This window comes from Heptranchias perlo, chromosome 21, assembly GCF_035084215.1.
Source record: "Heptranchias perlo isolate sHepPer1 chromosome 21, sHepPer1.hap1, whole genome shotgun sequence".
Taxonomy (NCBI): Eukaryota; Metazoa; Chordata; class Chondrichthyes; order Hexanchiformes; family Hexanchidae; genus Heptranchias; species Heptranchias perlo.
The window spans coordinates 10,975,615-10,994,815 of record NC_090345.1 but is presented as its reverse complement, the minus strand read 5'-3'; the positions used below and the strand labels follow the sequence as shown (position 1 = coordinate 10,994,815).

The 19,201-nt window shown below is 43.0% G+C and overlaps 1 protein-coding gene across 1 annotated transcript in view; it reads right to left on the bottom strand.

Moving 5' to 3' along the window:
• cfap58 (cilia and flagella associated protein 58) overlaps positions 1 to 15,969 on the bottom strand; it is a 165,847-nt gene extending 149,878 nt beyond the window's left edge. The window contains exons 1-4 of the mRNA XM_068002701.1: positions 15,712 to 15,969; positions 8,943 to 9,224; positions 4,102 to 4,250; positions 805 to 961 (exon numbers count right to left, since the gene is read on the bottom strand). Coding sequence (XP_067858802.1) covers positions 805 to 961; positions 4,102 to 4,250; positions 8,943 to 9,224; positions 15,712 to 15,717 — 594 coding nt within the window. The 5' untranslated portion in view covers positions 15,718 to 15,969. The remainder of the gene's footprint in view (positions 1 to 804; positions 962 to 4,101; positions 4,251 to 8,942; positions 9,225 to 15,711) is intronic.
• Between the last annotated feature and the right edge of the window lie 3,232 nt (positions 15,970 to 19,201).

The following is a 19,201-nucleotide window of genomic DNA, read 5'->3' as shown; positions in this document are numbered from 1 at the left end:
TACTGTCAATGACCCCATTGGGGAAAAGTGGCCGGAAGGGGCTATGGAGTCTGATGAGGTGAGGGAGCTGTATTAACATGATACAAGCACTAAGCTGCCTTGGCCTAATACTGAGGTTAATTTAGCTGACTCACGTGGTCGGACACAGTAACTCCTACCAGCCAATTCCTTTTAATCACGTCATCATCAATCACCATTTAAAATAAAAAACTTCAAAAACTAATAAAGAAACAGAAAAATAAAGTCTCAGTAAATGTCTAATTTTTAAAAGGAGTACCGATAGTGACCACTTTAAAGCTAATAATTGAATTTTAAAAAAATGATTGACCTTCTGTGGCGTTAGTTAGACAAAAGTAAAAAAGAAATCACGTCTCACTGGAATTGCTTCTACTCGTCTCCCACTCTCTAATCCTTTTTGCCTCTTGTTTCTTTTTGTCTTCAACTCATTTGTATCCCTTCAGCTCACTCACGTTTTCTGCTATCGTCAACTCTCTACCTCTCTGCTTGACCCTGACTTTTTCTGTATGTCTCAAACCGTCTGTATACCGATCACATATGTCTTCTGTTTCTCTCTAAAAAACCTTTTCTCTCTCTTCCTTTTGGTACATATCTAACTTTCCCCCTCCCTCAGTGGATGCCCTTTAAAAAATTAAATATTTGGGTGATTGAGACTTCCAAATAGATTTTGTAAAGACACAAATTGTTGAATAGCCTGCTGACATTCACTGTTTGGGCTCACACATGAGGAGTCAGCATCTTCACGAGCGAAGGAGAGAAAAGGATCAGGAAGAAAAGATTACCAACCTGGGCCATGTTCTGATCAGCCTCTTCTTTAAGACGCTCAAACTCCTGCTCACGAGTTGACAACTCGGTCACTTTGTCGCGTAAAACTACGACCTCTTTGAGCAGTTCATCTCTATCTTTAGTCAGCTGCTCTTTGGCTTTCAGCAAATCATTAACACTGTACAACACAAAACACAAAGGGTGTCATTCCACTTCTCAGAAAAAAAATCATATTTCAGATTTATCAAAGTTGATAGTTTAAATATTTTTGGACAAACCAGATTACCATTGTGATTTTGCTCATTCCAAATTAATCAAGTGAGTGGATTCTAGAGGGACAATTTTACAAATGTGCACTCCCAGCACAGAGCCTCAAGCTCCTACCCAGGAGCCAATAACAGAAAATCACTGACAGTGCCAAATGGACAGAAAATTGTGGGGAGAAGGCTCACAATTTTCCGATATACTCTCCATGGGCATGGTTCCTTGCTGAGAGCACAATTTTGTAAAGTCAGCCCTTAGATGACACTGCAAACGAAAATAACAATCTTTGACTTTTAGATTTAGATAGTCTCCCACTCTCCCCTCCCATTCAGGCACTTCTGTGGAACTATGTAAAATGATGAGCAAGACGATTTATGGATTGGTGAAATAGTGCATTGGAGCATGAACACAATGCACCATGAAATGATGGGACTCAGGTTTAATTACCTAACTGCACTGAGTTCTCTTGAATTGGTCACTTGGAAATGCATCCGAGTGTTTTAGTGACAGCTTTTCCTCCAGTCTCACCCGCTCTCAAATCTCATAGTATGGGAAGATCCCTGGCACCTTTAGGATCACTTTCTCAGAGCAGTTCAGCAGAGACAGCTGTCCTACAGATCCTGGGAATCTTCCCACACTATGATGAAGATTGAGGTTGGACGAGACTGGAAGAAAAGCTGTCACCAAACCACTTTAATTCACTTCCAAGTAGCCAGTTCGAGAGCAGCAATGGCAGGAGCCTGGGAGCAGGTTGCTTTGGCTAGAGGAGATGGGTAAACTTGGGAGGAAAACATATACATGGTTAGCGTATCCTCAAAATAAATAAAAAAGAATGAATTTTTTTTTCGCCTGTTAAGGCCCAAAGTAAATGAAAGTCTGTCAATGTCATTTTATCCAATAACGCTCACTGCTGCAGAACAACAAAGTAGGACTTAGGACCTGATTCATTGTTGAAATAAAGCATGTGTAATAGCACTGGTGATGATGAACAACATCCCTGATCTACAGCATTATAAATATGATGACATGGGCACAAATATCTCATTCTTCCTTTCCTTGCTAATCCTTAGAAAGTTGCTGCTAAGATGTATTAAGTATCTTCCTCCAGTCTTAATGCACCACTACCATTTTGCACTCTCCGAGATGCAGTGTTCAATTACTGTACAGCGCCTTTTACTAGACAGTTAGAGCTACTTAGCCGACATGCTCCTCCAGCACAGCTCAAGATTAAGGGCAGCTTAATGCTCTCAGCACAGAAGCAACAGTTCACCATAATCATTTTGAATTGAGTTCTCGCTCAAATTGGGTCTCTAAATTGTGTAAGTTCATGCACAGAGTTAGCCTTGGGCCAGCTCTTGACAGCATTCTGGAACACTGAAGAGCCACCACAGATTTTGTCAAATAATTTTCTAAAAACGTCTTAATTCAAGGTCTATCTCCAAGGTTGACGTGACTTGGTCAAAGAACTCAGCTCTTATTACCACCTCCCTACCCCATCGGAGATTTGTATTATTACTGTAAGTAAATAAGTCAGTGTTCCTTGGAAAACAAAATCTCCTATCTGTGCATTTTCACGACTTCTTCCCTTGGCATTCCAGTTACTAGTATTTGTATCTTCCTTAGTTTCCTCTTGATTTCAAGATTTCTTTGGATCTTCTCTCTTCTCCAGTTCTCACTTTTTTTTTAACATGCCATTTACTCTCATTTCTCAATGCTGACAGTGATTTACTGGCCTCCCTCTCTCCCTTTCTCATGCAACTCATATTTTGAGGTTACAAACTGGAAATTTCACAGACTTGAATAGTAGCGTTGCACTTTGTTACACAAGCCTTGCAGTTATTAGTAATTTTTAAAAATGTAGTTATTTCCCAAGTTCAAGGTTCTAAGTGCTTTAAAATCATCCAGTTCTTCCACACCCCTTATCCTGATGACTCACTGCCAGTGAGCAGGTCCCAAAGGAATTCTGGCTGCATACAGGCACAAACACGCACCTTTGAAGCTGACCTGTGTACTTTCAGAAAATATTATGACGCGCATACAAGCAGTGGCTTTCTTTAGTGCTGATTTTGGAATAGGGAGAAATACTGTGCATGTAAAAAGTAACACCATTTTCTGAAGCAAAACACACTGAGTGCTGACGGAACATACATTCAAAGCTTTTTAAAAAAGCACCACATTTGCATAGAGGTAAATGGCTCGAAAGTCCCAACCTAAAGCGTACAGTGTGTGAAGTTTCTTCTGAGTATGTCATCATTCTACTTCAACCTTAGAGGAAGCATGGCTCCATCGATAGCTCAAGTGCACTCCTTAGTAGGGTCTCAACAGAGGTGGCAGTAGAAATGTTGTAATTCGTCTCAGCACCCTTTGGTTAGGAAGGGGTAAAATAAACTTGCCAGGGTTCCTGTACCTGATTGCCATCCAGTGAAATGTACCTTCAGGAAAACACAATTCTATGAAATGTGTGCTTGAATGTGGAAGCCTGGTGAAGTCTGTGCTTGGTTAGCCTCCATGATCAATTCATCAGCCAACACTCAGGAAGGAATTTTCTGGGACAACGCACTACAGGGCAGAAGATTGCAGGTATCGCATCTGAAACTTTCCGATAAGTCACCCACTGCCTGTGGGACCCAGCCAGTGGTGATGGGCCTTGGGAAATTCAACCCATAATGGTTACTTGGGTTAGGTCAGCTGCACACAAACAAGAGCTAGTGAGGGTAATTTTGACTTTGGGCATTAGTGGATCAGCCGTCCGTTATACATCTCTCACGATTTTCATTTCTATTGACTTCAATGGAAACGAAAATCGGGAGAGACGTATAACGGGCAACTGATTCGATAGAGGACACTATTGCCCAAAGTCAAAATTACCCCCATTGTGTACTAGAAATGAGGGAAGAAAATTGAAAAGCAGATAAGTGAATAAAAAAGTGCAATTTCTCCAGTTAGAACCAAAGCTATCACTCACAACATGCTGACAGCAAGCATCCAGGCATATACAATAACATTCCAGAGAAGAAATTCCAGTGCAAAGAAAAAATAATTTAATCAACAAACCTGCTTTCCTGACCCAAAGAAAGTCCAGCTCCTTGCTCCACCAACCTGGTTAGGTTAGAAATTTCCTGTTTCAGTGTGCGGATAGTCTCCTTTCCTCGTTTTTCCTGTTCAAGACTTGAATCAACCATTTTCCAAGCTTTTTCAATTTCCTATTTATTGTAATAAAAATACGTGGAACAAAATTAGCCCAACCATGCATATTTTGAGGTGATCAATTAATTTTGCAACATTTTTAAATGGGAGAAAATATCACTGTATAAGTACCTTAGATTGCTTAATATGAATGCTTCTGGTCATTACAGGTACTGTAAATGTGTTTGTGAAAATTACCTCCATTTGATATTTTTTGCGAAATTATAAATGCATTCCTTCAGAAAATTGCACTCCACAACCAGAAACAAGTGGAGGAAATGCCTTGAAGGAAGTGATGAAAGATCTTATCATCTCCTGGGTAAGTCACTGATACACTCTCTCCCTCACCATGAATGTCTCATTTATTTGTGGTCCTAGTTTTGTAGCCTAGTGAACCTAACCCCACTAGACAAGGTGCATGGGTACGATAGTGTTGTGGTTATGTCACTGGACTAGTAATCCAGGAGGCCTAGACTAGGGATCCAGAGAACGAGAGCTCATAATCCCACCATGTCAGCTTGAGAATTTGATTTCACTTCACAAAATCTGGAAATAAAAAGCTGGTATCAGTTAGAGTGACCATGAAGCTGTTGTTTTGTCGTAAAAATCCAACAAGTCAGGGAAGGAAGCCTGACGTCCTTACTCGGCCTGGCCTATATGTGATTCCAGTCCCATTGACTCTTAACTGCCCTCTGAAGTGGCCGAGCAAGCCACTCAGTTCCATCCAGAGCACCTAGGGATGAGCAATAAATGCCAGCCTTGCCAGCAGCGCCCACATCTTGACGATGAATAGAAAAAAAGGTCCCACCACAGGAAGACTAAACCTTGTGAACAACAAGGGAAATCAACTTTGCAAGCAAAATGTTTCACAGTTGGCAGCCCACACAAATGTGATAACAAGCTCCAACAGCAGGAATATTTGGAACAAGGTTGTCAGCTATCTGCCACTGGTTTGTTGAAATGACAAAAGTGTAGCAGCGAACTTGTACATTTACTGACATTCAGGTTCAATGATGAGTATTTCTCTCTCAAACATGCCTGTGGTACTCAATCTAGCTATCTGATTCAGAAGCTATATTTATAGCTCTTTAAGATTCCAGGAGGATCACAGTTAAAGATTTTTAAAAATTGCACTGCAATAAAAGTCACCAATCACAAACATAAGATAAGGAAATATGGCAAGGAGCAAGGAACATACCTGCCATGCCCTATAATCTAGACTGAGGCCGTCTCGTCACCTCCAATGATAAAATCAACACTGGTATTAAATACAAGGTCAGAAAGTTGACTGGTTGCAATTTCCTCATCTTTACCTCAACCAGCTTATCTACCTTGCAATTCATACAAGAAGCTTTTATATTGTCACAGTAGGGGAGGACAGCCTTGTAGTACAGGAAAGAAGGTAGGGATGGTACATGTTTTGAGCTTTAGTTCTTTAATTTTATTTTGTGACTTATCTTGTTGATAAGAGACTAAAAAGGATCCTCCAATGGCAGAAGACTCATTATTTTTCAATTTTGAAAATGTGGAGACACAATTAAAAGGAAAATAGAACGTTAGGGTACATAGCCAAAACTATGCAGTATAAGTGTGCACAGGCTATGCTGCGGCTTTGGAAAACACTAGTCAGACCACACTTGAGAGTAGTGTGTGCAGCTTTGGTCACAATACTTCAAAAGGGACATAGCTGCATTGGTGAGGTTACACAAAACAGCAACAAGAATTATCCGAAGTTGCAAGGGATGAGTTATGAAGAAAAGAGATGCTTAAGCTGTTTAGTCTCAAGAGAAAGTTAAGTGGGGACCTCATTGAGGTATATAAAATATTCAATGGTGTCGATAAAGTGAATCCAGAATATAACATCGAGATGCATTTAAATTCATAAAAGTTTAATCAAAAGCAGATCATAGATAAAAATGTCTTTATCCAAAGAGCGATAACAGTTTCAAATAATCTAGCAGGTAAGGTGGTGGGAGTGGATTTCAAAATGCAATTGGCTGTCAGGTGGATGAGTTGGAGTACTCGATGAATGAGCTTGATGGACCTCATGTCCCTTTTCCGCTCAACTTTTTCTTATGCTTCTGAAAGGATTGAAGAAACAATTTTTGCTAATGGCACAAAAATATTCACAGGAGTTAGGAAGATAGATTGAAGGAACATAGATCAAATACATTACGTTCAGGGAATGAGCCCATATGTGAAAGATATCCTTCATGTGCATAAATGCATTTGGGTATGAATAATAGCAGGCATGTGTGTATCTTGCAGGAGTATCCAATAAAGATTGCGGACCAAGAGAGGGACCTGTGGGTCGTAGTGGATTAAACATTTAAGGGCCATAAGCAGTGTTGCAAGGCATAGGGAAAGCAAATAAAGTGTTATGGTTAATTGCCTGTACAGTACAAGATAAAACTAGGAATACTATGCTTAGGCCTTGATACGTTTAGAGAACTATGTCCAGTTTCAGTCCTCGCAATTAGCAGGAGATACTGAGGCCCCGGAGAAGGTCCTGAGGAGAGCGAGTGACTCACCTCCTGACTCCCCAAAGCCTTTCCACCATCTACAAGGCACAAGTCAGGAGTGTGATGGAATACTCTCCACTTGCCTGGATGAGTGCAGCTCCAACAACACTTAAGAAGCTCAACACCAACCAGGACAAAGCAGCCCGCTTGATTGGCACCCCATCCACCACCCTAAACATTCACTCCCTTCACCACCGGCGCACAGTGGTTGCAGTGTGTACCATCCACAGGATGCACTGCAGCAACTCGCCAAGGCTTCTTCGACAGCACCTCCCAAACCCGTGACCTCTACCACCTAGAAGGACAAGGGCAGCAGGCACATACGAACGACACCACCTGCAAGTTCCCCTCAAGTCACACACCATCCCAACTTGGAAATATATCGCCGTTCCTTCACCGTCGCTGGGTCAAAATCCTGGAACTCCCTTCCTAACAGCACTGTGGGAGAACCTTCACCACACAGACTGCAGCAGTTCAAGAAGGCAGCTCACCACCACCTTCTCAAGGGCAACTAGGGATGGGCAATAAATGCTGGCCTTGCCAGCAGTGCCCACATCCCATGAACGAATAAAAAAAAAGAATGATTCCCAGTCTTAGGACTCTTACTTATCAGGATACGCTCAAGCAAATGGGGCATTTTTTCATTGGAAAAACGTCAAAATATGATTGCAGATTTTAAAATAAAGACGTGAATAGATTCTGTCCACGTGGGGAGATTATTTGAACAGGAGAGAGATGGGAAATCGAAGGGACACGAGTATAAAATACAAAATCAAAAGAGTTAGGTTAGACATCAGGAAATACTTCTTTTCACAGAGCCACTGATCTCTAGAACAGATCATCAAAGCATGTGGTATGTATGCGTTCACTGCAGTCCTTTAAAAGCAGCTGAACAGGTTCCTGCAAGTAGAGGACACCTTGAATAATAGAAGGTAGGTGAGGGGGTAGCTGTAATTATTAGAATCAGTTACTGCAGTCTCCTCAAGCTTATTTCATTGCCTTTGGGAGTCTGAGAGGAATTTCAGAGAGTTTTTCCTAAATCAACCTCAGGTTCTTTCTCTGATTTTTTTTTGCCTCTCCCCGGAGATTGTGTAACTGGGGAAGGGAGGTTTATTGATGGTGCAAGTGGGCTGCACCCCATCTGGATGGGACAGGCTTGATGAACCAGATGGACTTTTCAAGTCCTTTTTCGTATGTGAGGGAACTATAGACTGATTGGAAACATTTAAAGTAAGTCTTTCCACTTTGCAACTCAAGTCAGGAAGTGCACTTAAAGGCTACTGGTGTTCCAGATGCTCGTTGTTTGCCCGATAGGGTGGATTCAGGGCACGAGCGGCAACAGTGAGAACAACCACACATGGATTAGATTGTGCTTTCTTCAACAGCTTCAAGTTTCTTGCCACGGACCTTCCTCACGTCAGTGGCAAGTCTGCATAGGCCAACAACATAAAACAACAATGTTGGATTTTATTGACAAACTGAGATAAGACAGTCAGACAGCAGCATCCAGGCCCTCCACTAGCACTTCACCAGGAGATCCATTGGAAAATTCCCCTTCAAGTAGATCTTGGTCCCTCCGGCGATACTTGCACTGCCTCATTTATATTAACATCCATGCTTCTGAAGGCAGTGCTGCAATATAAACAGGGTATTTGTATGACCAAACTAAAAGACAAAATGATACTCTTCCATATTATTCTCATTTTTCCCTATTTAATTCCTATGTTGCAATCTCATCATTATTTATTCACGTAAAAAAACTGCTTACTAGCTTAAGCTTCCTAGACATCTCCCGCTCCACCTGCAAGGCATAATAGTTACTTTGAAACGTACACCTACTGCTTCACTGCACATAGTGCATAGCTGATTGTTGCACTGTTAGACACTGAACCTGAACTCGGGCAACCCCAGTGTGCGCTCGGTAGAACCAGGAGGAACAGTGATGATAAGCTTGTATTTTAAAATTGAAATGCTTTTGAGTATTTGCTGAGGTTGCCGATCTTTGAAACATACTGTAACTGAGTTGATTACTGGTTTGTTTGTGTGTAGGAAGCATGTCAATTTCTGCCTAGTTCTAGATTTTGAAATTTTGAGATAGCTTTATTGAGAAATAACAGAGCAGACTGGGACACTGCATTTCACAGGGAAATCAGTGCAGGTCCCCAAGAGGATTGTCACAAACCTGACCTGCTTTAAGGAATCTATAGTCGACTGGTCATCTTGTGAGAGCTTCAATGCAGTTGACACTTTCGTTGAATTTGCAACAATCTCTGCGTTTAGATCCTTGCATTTTGCCATCAGGCGCTTCTCGTTCTCGTGGGATTTTTTGAGGGCCCGATGCATCTTTTCATATTCAATGCGAAATTTCTCCAGTCCCTTGTCTCCCATAAGTTCAGTGAGAACCTCCTGGAAATCTCTTTCCAGCGCCTCAAAGGCATTATCCTCCAAAGTTCCTTTCTCTGCCTTTTCCTGCAAAAAGAAAATGGGGGAAGAAATTAGCGCCATAGATTATTTATGAGTACACAACTATCTTTAAACAAAGAAAAAATGATCTTCCATATTATTCACTGCTCTCTTCAGAAACACATCCAATTGTCTCTTGGAATGCATTTACATTATCTTCCTCAATGCCTTCCTTGGGAACTTGCTCCACAAACCTAATGCCCCATTGGTGAAAAAGTTCCATCTTTCAAGGCAGTAAGTGGGGTGATCTCTGGAAAAGGGACAGGCATGTGATTAAAAAGTATGTTTTAATCAAAATGCTACGAAGAAGCCAACTAACTTGGTGTTCCCCAAAGATGAATGTATATTGCTTTGTTTTACTTTATTTTTTTTGCAGGTATTTAGGAAACATCTCCCTTTTTATATATTTTTACCTCCCTTTTCCTGATCCCCTTTGCTTGACACCTACAACTGAAAGGTCACTGGCACAGACTGCCCCCAGGCTGCCAGCAATACCCTCCATAGCCAACTGCCAGGAGGCACCAGGGGAGCACTCTCTTCTCTGATTCCTGGCCGTTACAGTTCAAAATAAAAACCTACCAGAGTGGGATTTGAAGCTGTCCGTGCTAGTAATTTGTTTTAACATTTTATCAGCTCATGACAAAAACTTGATGATTAACAAGTGGTTGAAATTAGTGGCAGTAGGAAAATAAAACATCAATTATGGATTCACACTCACAAAACATGACAGGGTGTACACAGTAGGTAAACACTAATATCATCACAAATCACAGATGTAATGTGAAAATATGTAAAGACCAGGCACTTCCTAAGTATAAAAATAACTAGATCACAATAAAAAAAGAAATTAACAATATATAATTTTTAAAAACTAGAAGGGATCATATTCTACTTTTATTGGAAGAATATAATAAATTGTCACAAAACATACATTTACAGAATTGTTTAAAAGGAACATAATGCTTTAATTTTTTTTTAAAAGGTATATTGTACCTTTATTCCTCTGGAGAATATTTTTTGTTTTCTGATTTTCTCCCTTTTTCCCTGAAGGTTTATGCTGGGTTATGAGTTCACATTGAGTTTGAAAGTAACGTACTTAAGTCAGAAAATAGAGTCTTAAACTTAAATAAACCAATTACATAGGCATGAAGGAAAGTTGTCAAAAGTAGATTAGAAAATTAAATTAAAGGGTTTGACAGTTGAAAAGCAATGGCAAACATTTAAAGAAATATTTCAATATTCTCAACAAATATACATTCCATTGAGAAATAAAAACTCCACGGGAAGAGTGATCCGCCCCGTGGCTAACTAAAGAAGTTAAGGAGAGTATTAGATTGAAAGAAGAGGCCTATAATGTTGCCAAGAAGAATAATAAGCCTGGGGATAGGGAGAGTTTTAGAAACCAACAAAGGACAGCCAAAAAATTTATAAAAAGGGAGAAAATAGAATATGAAAATAAACTAGCAAGGAATATAAAAACGGATTGTAAGAGCTTCAACAAGTATGTAAAAAGGAAGAGAGTAACAAAAGTAAACGTTGGTCCCTTCGAGGCTGAGACAGGAGAAATTATAATGGGGAATCAGGAAATGGCAGATGCATTAAACAAATATTTTGTATGTGTCTTCACAGTAGAAGACACTAAAAGCATACCAAAAATAATGGGGAGCCAAGGGGCAAATGAGAGTGAGGAACTTAAAACAATTAATATCACTAGAGAAAAAGTACTGGACAAACTCATGGGACTAAAAGCCGACAAATCCCCTGGACCTGGCGGCCTGCATCCAAGGGTTCTAAAAGAGGTGGCTGCAGGGATAGTGGATGCATTGGTTATGATCTTCCAAAATCCTCGAGATTCTGGAACGGTCCCAGTGGATTGGAAGGTAACAAAGGTTCCCCCGCTATTCAAGAAGGGAGGGAGAGAGAAAACAGGGAACTACACGCCAGTTAGCCTGACATCGGTCATTGGGAAAATGCTGGAATCCATTATTAAGTAAGTGGTAACAGGGCACTTAGAAAATCATAATATGATTAGGCAGTGTCAACACGGTTTTATGAAAGGGAAATCGTGTTTGACAAATTTATTAGAGTTTTTTGAGGATGTAACCTGCGGAGTAGATAAAGGAGAACCAGTGGATGTAGTATATTTGGATTTTCAAAAGGCATTCGATAAGGTGCCACATAAAAGATTGTTACACAAGGTAAGGGTTCATGGGGTTGGGGGTAATATATTAGCATGAATAGAGGACAAACAGAGAGTAGGGATAAACAGGTCAGTCTCAGGTTGGCAGGCTGTAACTAGTGGAGTGCCACAAGGATCAGTGCTTGGGCCTCAGCGTTTTACAATCTATATTAATGACTTAGATGAAGGGACCGAGTGTAATGTATCCAAGTTTGCTGATGATACAAAGCTAGGTGGGAAAGTAAGCTGTGAGGAGGACCCAAAGGGTCTGCAAAGGGATATAGACAGGTTAAGTGAGTGGGCAAGAATGTGGCAGATGGACTATAATGTAGGGAAATGTGAGGTTATTCACTTTGGTAGGAAGAATAGAAAAACAGAATATTTTTTAAATGGTGAGAAACTATTAAATGTTGGTGTTCAGAGAGACTTGGGTGTCCTCGTACAAGAAACACAAAAAGTTAGTATGCAGGTACAGCAAGCCATCAGGAAGGCAAATGGCATGTTGGCCTTTATTGCAAGAGGGTTGGAGTACAAGAGTAAGGAAGTCTTACTACAGTTGTATAGGGCATTGGTGAGACCTCACCTGGAGTACTGCGTACAGTTTTGGTCTCCTTATCTAAGGAAGGATATACTTGCCTTAGAGGCAGTGCAATGAAGGTTCACTAGATTAATTCTTGGGATGAGAGGGTTGTCCTATGAGGAGAGGTTGAGTAGAATGGGCCTATACTCTCTGGAGTTTAGAAGAATGAGAGGTGATCTCATTGAAACATATAAGATTATGAGGGGGCTTGCCTGGGTAGTCGCTGAAAAATTGTTTCCCAGGCTAGAGAGTCTAGGACTAGGGGGCATAATCCCAGGATGCAGGGTTGGCCATTCAAGACTGAGATGAGGAGGAATTTCTTCACGCAGAGGGTTGTGAATCTTTGGAATTCTCTACCCCAGAGGGCTGTGGATGCTGAGTCATTGAATATATTCAAGGCTGAGATGGATAGATTTTTGGACTCTAGGGGAATCAAGGGATATGGGGATCAAACAGGAAAGTGGAGTTGAGGTTGAAGATCAGCCATGATCTGATTGAATGGCGGAGCAGGCTTGAGGGACCATATGGCCTACTCCTGCTCCTATTTCTTATGTTCTTATGATTCCACAGAATTCATCCTGTACCTTGACCAACTAATGTTGTCAAGCTAGTTAATCATGGGCATCACGGCAAGCCCACAATTACCAGATTTATTGAATTTATTTTCACAATTTAACTGGGATTAGAAGGCATGACCTCTGGATTGCTAGTCCAGTATTGTAACCACAGCTGTTACACCCCCAACTCCTGCCTTGGACTGAGAATGGCATTTGGGGCTTGCTTTCTTGGTCTCTATGACACAATACCACACTAGGCAGTGCATTTATCTACTCAGCCATCGAGGGAGCTTGTCCACAGGGTAATGTAAAAATAGGCAGGACCTTCATGAAAACGTATTTGGCAAACTTGTTTTTTGCTTAAAGAAGAACAAGAGCCATACGTCATCATAATAGGATCACATTCCTGTGCTGTTATGATGTAGACAGACACTATTTATGTCACTGTGACATGTGCTTTGTAAACAAATGAAGGAGAAAAAAACTCTCTTCTAAAATATATATATTTTAAATATCTACGTTTACAATTGCTCAGCATGACTTGTATCCCAATTGGACCCATCACTCTGCAGATAAACTGAACAGATAGGCTACAAGTGGGGAAAAATGTGAAGTTGGCCAAAGATAATCGTAACCCCCAAACTCACACAGAATATTAACTTTAGAATGTTAATTGTCACCTTTGCGTAAACATCTACTTCTGGTAAGACCTATCAGTAGAGATTTAACCCCCTGTACCACTTCTGATGCATTTCGACAAACCTGCTTCACTGAGTCACACCAAGTTATCTAATTGGGCACTAGATCTGGTCGCCGTCACCCCCCTCCCCCCCAGTTTAGAACCAGGTCAAACTTTAATGTTCAACCCTTGATGACCTGGAAAAATAGCCTTGAGGACTGGTTTTCAATCAATCTTGGGCACTAAATTTTATTCACATGGTCTCCAGATCCAGAATGGATAGCAAGACACTGGAGGAATAGAAACACAGGTAGAATTTCATTTTAAACTGTAAAAAGTAAGAATTGAGGCAAAATCTAAAATAGGTTTGAAAGAACATAACAGTTCAACTTTTTTTTGGTCATCCAGGTGACTGACACACATAGAAACCAAATAGTCTCCAAACAAAACTGACAAATCTATGCTTGAAATGGAGTGCACTCTCTTTTCTCATTGGAACACACCCCACTTACCTAAATGCAGAGAACTTAGGCACAGGTCAACAAAAGCTCTGGCTTAGGCATCCCTTGTATACATATGGATATCGTTGGAGTTTGACCTACTAAAAGTGTGCCATTCACCAACACAAAGCACTCGGAAACTTCCCGCAACTTGTCCAGCTAGGACCATCTATCCATTCGGACACTGCCTTGCAGGGTTATCTGGAGCAAAGTGTGAAAAATTCCAGCCCTTGTGGCAGCTTCACCCCTCCAGATCTTATCAATGAGCCAGGCTGGCCGGTCAATCTTCAACACTATCCTGGAGTCCTACAGAACTGCCTGGCTCAGATATTGGATTGTCCAGTTTGCCACAGGGGATGGACCCTATTCCGATTTCCCACTTCAAGGCATATCCACAGGGAGTCAACGTGACCCCCCCCCCCCCCCACCCCCCCAAAGACACCTTCTTCTCAAGGATAATCATTAGTTGGTCATTATGGACAAACATGGGTGTATGCCCTTACTAGCTGGACAGCAGTTACCGGGAATTCTTCCAAGTGGCACAATATGCAGCACAATTCCCCATAAAACGTGTGATTGTACTGCTGCCATTCTCTTGACCACACCATGGACACAAACCGTACCCCATCAAAGGATGCTTCCACTAGTTGGGAAGTTGCAGAGCTTCAGCATCAACAAGTTGCCTCTTTGGAACCCAAAAATGCAAACATGATACACAAGTACGTGTTCACATACCATAATCTGGGCAACAGCTTATGATCACTCCAAGTTTCAGGGTCTCCTCATCACTTGCATGATGGGCATCTGCTTTTAACATGGTGGAAAGACATTCACTGGACAATTTGCAGTGCACCAGCCACCTTAATGCTCTAGACCACCATGTTCAATATTGCATACCAAGGCTAGTCTTCAACAACTGCCTAATCCAGCTTCTCATGTGAGGGAATTTGGCAAAGAGCATGCACACGAGGTTGACTCCCTTCTAGGGTGCTGGACAATAGGTTGATCAATAGACTAAGTTGTGTCTCCATGCTATGGCCACAGAATGGTGGGGACAAACTCACATTTTTTATGGTGCATTGCATAATTCACCATGCCAATCGAAAGGAGTTCCTGCTACCTGCTATCTGCATAGCGGCTCCAACCTGCAATTGTCAGTTGTCTGATGACCAAACAGTCACTATCCATCTGGGGAAGGGGGTGGTGGTAAGTGGGCCTCTGGGATCGAGTTCACTCTGATGCCTGGTAATAGGAGATTAGAATCAAGTGAATTCACTGTGGGAACATGCGGTACCTCAGCCAGGCAAGCTCGAATGACTCTAAAGCATTACTAATGATTGGCCGGCAAGCCCTGAATCATTGGTGAGGCCTTGAGAGGTAGATGTTCAGAGGTACTAGGATAATCAGATTCTTGACACTTGACTCCAGGTAACACTATAAGCCAGAGCCCCAACAGTTAGTCAAGGTGGTCCAATTCCAGGCAATCTGCAAGAATTTACCAGTTCTCTGCGCTGATCAACTGCGCAGTTTTAACTGCTTAAATGCCAGCAGTACTGTTGCTGTGCAACACTTGGGCATCCATAAACTTTGACTTTTGCCAAACTGAGCCTAAAGTCGATGGGTTCGGTTAAGCGGAGTGTGGCCCCACGAGGAGAGAGTGCACTCCATATCCATACTCTTTACCTGTGTGCATTTCTCCAGAGCTTGGTTGGAGGTGAAGATGGTGATGGAGATCAGCCAGCCATCTATCTGTCAGCCCAAACGTAAAGGGTTCCATTGAAGCCACTGAAGCTTCTGGACAAACCCAACTCAAAAAAAAAACCCAGAGCGCGCCCAGCAGGGTGGCATCGGTTGAACCCCACCGCAGCAAGGGTGAACCCCTTCAGCGAAGGAGGGGGAAGTACATGGGAGGGGGGGGGTGGGGTAACAGGCATTGGATTGGAGAGAGTTTTGGGGGGTTTGCTCCTGGGGAAAGACCATGGGCTTGCTGCCACTTACCGCCATGGTGGTTGCTGAGTAACAAGCACAGGATGAGTGGGAGAAGGTGGTATGAAGTGGGGGGGGGGGGGGTTAGAGGTTAGAGGTTAGAGGCCGCGGCTCTCCTGCTCGAGCGCTTCGAACTGTGGCTGGAGCGCCCCTGCCGCCGTCTGTCTGTCTGTCTGTCTGGCCGGCTGTCTGCCTCTGCCGCCGGCTGTTGACTCCGTGCCGCCGTCGTCCGGCCGCTTTCCCCGCTCGCCGCATCCGAGCGCTGCGCGTCCTGCATTGCATCCTAGCAACGACGCAGCCGTACGTCATGCCGTCACGACCGGCCCCGGCCCCGCCCCCCCAGCTTTGCTCAGGGGGAAGGAAAAGCAGACAGCAAAGTATATTTGAAAAAAATTGTGAAAGTTAAAGTTTCTATTTGCTGCTGGAAGTTTAAATACGTTAAACAGAAATAGGAAAATTAATATGAATGCATTAAAAATTTGTATAATCATAAGTCTTGCATCCAGCGCTGGTCCCACATCTAGGGGATAATTTTAACCCCCAAGAACGGCTGGTTCGGGGGCAGTTGGGCAGTAAAAATAGTCTGTTTTTGGAGCGAGACCGCATCCCGGCTCCAATGCGCCCACTTCCAGATTTAACCCAGGCCACCTTTGGATGAGCGTGCAACAGACACCCAGATTCCGAGTCCCACCCCCACTTAAAGCCGGCGGGCCGATATTAAAAGGGGCAATGTACCTCATTGCGATAGTTGCGGCATTTAATTTTTTGTGCATTAGAAATGTCAAATAAATTTAACCTTACCTGTTCGGGTTTCCCATCACTTCTGATTCACATCAGGTGAAAGCAAACGGGAAGGGCCGGATCCATGAGGTGAGTGCTTTTATTGCACGGCTTATGGGCCCAGAGGAGCAGGAGTGCTTCATCAAGCCCCAACCAGCTCACCTGGCATGATCGGAACCCCGCGATCGGCCACCCACTCCCCCACCCATGATGGCGGACCCCCTCCCCCCTAATCTGCTCCAAGGCCTACCCGATGTCGTCCATGTCCCCCGACCTCCCCCTCCCCACCCCCTCCGATTTCTTCCACGGCCCACGATCTCTCCCTCCCACCCTCCTCTCAGATTCATGGCTCCTTTCCCTTCTGACAGAAAGCCAGCCTGTCAATCTGGCTGCCTGGTGTGTGGGAAACCCAGAAGCAAAAATACTTACCTTCAGTTGAGTTGCGATTGCAGATTGCGGTGCACTCACTTGACTTCTGGGTTCCCCACATGAATATCTAAGCACGTGCTGGGTTCCTGGCTCCGAGCTAAAATCATGCCTCTAGTGTCACATAAAGAAAAATAAAGACCGTGTGTTTATATAGCGCCTTTAGGACGTCCCAAACAGCTTTACAGCCAATGAAATACTTTTGAAACGTAGCCACCGTTGTAATGTAGGAAACGAGGCAGCCAATTTGCTCATAGCAAGATTTCACAGACAGCAATGAGATAATCACTAGATAATGTATTTTAGTGATGTTGGTTGAGGGATAAATATTGGGCAGGTCACCAGGGATAACTCCGCTGCTCTTCAAAATAGGACCGTAGGATCAGTTCTGACAAAAGGTCTTCGACCTGAAACGTTAACTCTGTTTCTTTCTCCACAGATGCTGCCTGACTTGCTGAGCTTCTCCAGCATTTTCTGTTTTTATTTCAGATTTCCAGCATCCGCAGTATTTTGCTTTTGACCGTGGGATCTTTTACTTCCTCCTGAAAGGGTAGGTTTATCGTCTCATTCGAAAGACGGCACCTCCGACAGCGCAGCACTCCCTCAGTGCTGCACTGGAGTATTGTAATCTATCATCACAAACAAAATACACATATTAAACTTTAGTTTCATCGCATACCTGAAATTGCAACTTCAAGCCTTTATTCCCCTCCCTCAGTTAACAGAGGCACACTACCCATCCAAATCCACCCATTCTTGAAAAAAATTCTCTCCCTGCATCTCCCTTACCCCAGGCTCACTGACACACTCTCCCCCTTTAACTACCTCTTAATTCACTGAGATACTTCCTCCTCCAACAAGCCCCTGCCCCCCAGTTTAAGAGGCTTTCTCCCTGCTACCTCCACCACAGGCCCTCTCTTACTCTAATGCTGTGCCCTCAGTTCAAAAAGACACTCTCCTTCCTAGTCCCTCTCAAGTTAGCAGATCAATCACTGCTCCCTCTCCCCCTCCCCCTCCCCGTCCCCCTCCCGTGTTTCACAGATGTACTTTAGCTCCTTGATCTTTTCCTGTTTGTCCTGCTTGCAGCAGCCCCTATCTGACATTGCAGATGACATGGATCAGACTTAGTGCTCCAGTAGGCAGTTCCTGATTTAAGTGGCAGCTGTGGCTCAGTGGGCAGCACTCTTGAGTTCAAAGATTGTGCCACTCCAGAGACTTGAGCACATAATCAAGGCTGGCACTTAAGTGCAGTACTGAGGGAGTGCTGTGCTGTCTTTCAGATGAGACATTAAACCAAGGCCTTGTCTACCCTCTAAGGTGGCTGTAAAAGATCCCAGGGCACTGTTCGAAGAAGAGCAGAGGAGTTATCCCTGATGTCTTGGCCAATATTTATCCCAGAAGGGAGAACCTTCACCACACGGACTGCAGCGGTTCAAGAAGGCGGCTCACCATCACCTTCTCAAGGGCAATTAGGGATGGGCAATAAGTGCTGGCCTTGCCAGCGACGCCCACAGCCCATGAATGAATAAAAAAAACAAACATTACTAAAAAAAAATGTTTTTGAAGATTATCTGGTAATTATCACATTGCTGTTTGTGGGACCTTGCTGTGTGCAAATTGGCTGCCTTGTTTCCTACATTACACGATGACTACACTTCAAAAAGTACTTCATTAGCTGTAAAGTGCTTTGGGACGTCCTGAGGTTATGAAAGGCGCGATATAAATGAAAGTCTCTCTATTTATTGTAGGACCAGGAATTCCCACTTGCAGCACAGAGCCCAGCCCTGGAACGAAGCGACAACGTCAAGTATATGCTGCAGCCAGGATTGGAAGGGGGAGCATCAGCGTCTCCTGGGCAGACCCCTTGGGACAGCAAAGTAGATGTTACAGCACAAACTCACACTCCAATAGCTGATTTATCATCTTGGAGATAAAAAGTGTACACACTTACGTACACTGTGTACACCTGGCAATGCCACCAGTTCTCTCCCCTCCTCCACCTTTTTTTTGAAAGACAGTGCATTAGAACCTTGTTTCCCATACAATGATTACTAAGTCCATTTGTGGTGACCTAAATACAGCCTATTTGCAGTGCCTTATTCCAATGTGCAAAGCCAGTACAAAACAACAATAACCGCAACTGTCTACAATGGGAAATAGAATGTATTCTTTTTCTTAGAAGCAACTATGAAAAAAAAATCCTTGTTTCCTTTTTCTGCATTCAGAGGAAACATGTGGAATCACTCCATTAGCAACATGTTCTTCCACATGACTGAGGGATGTTAACAGATAACCT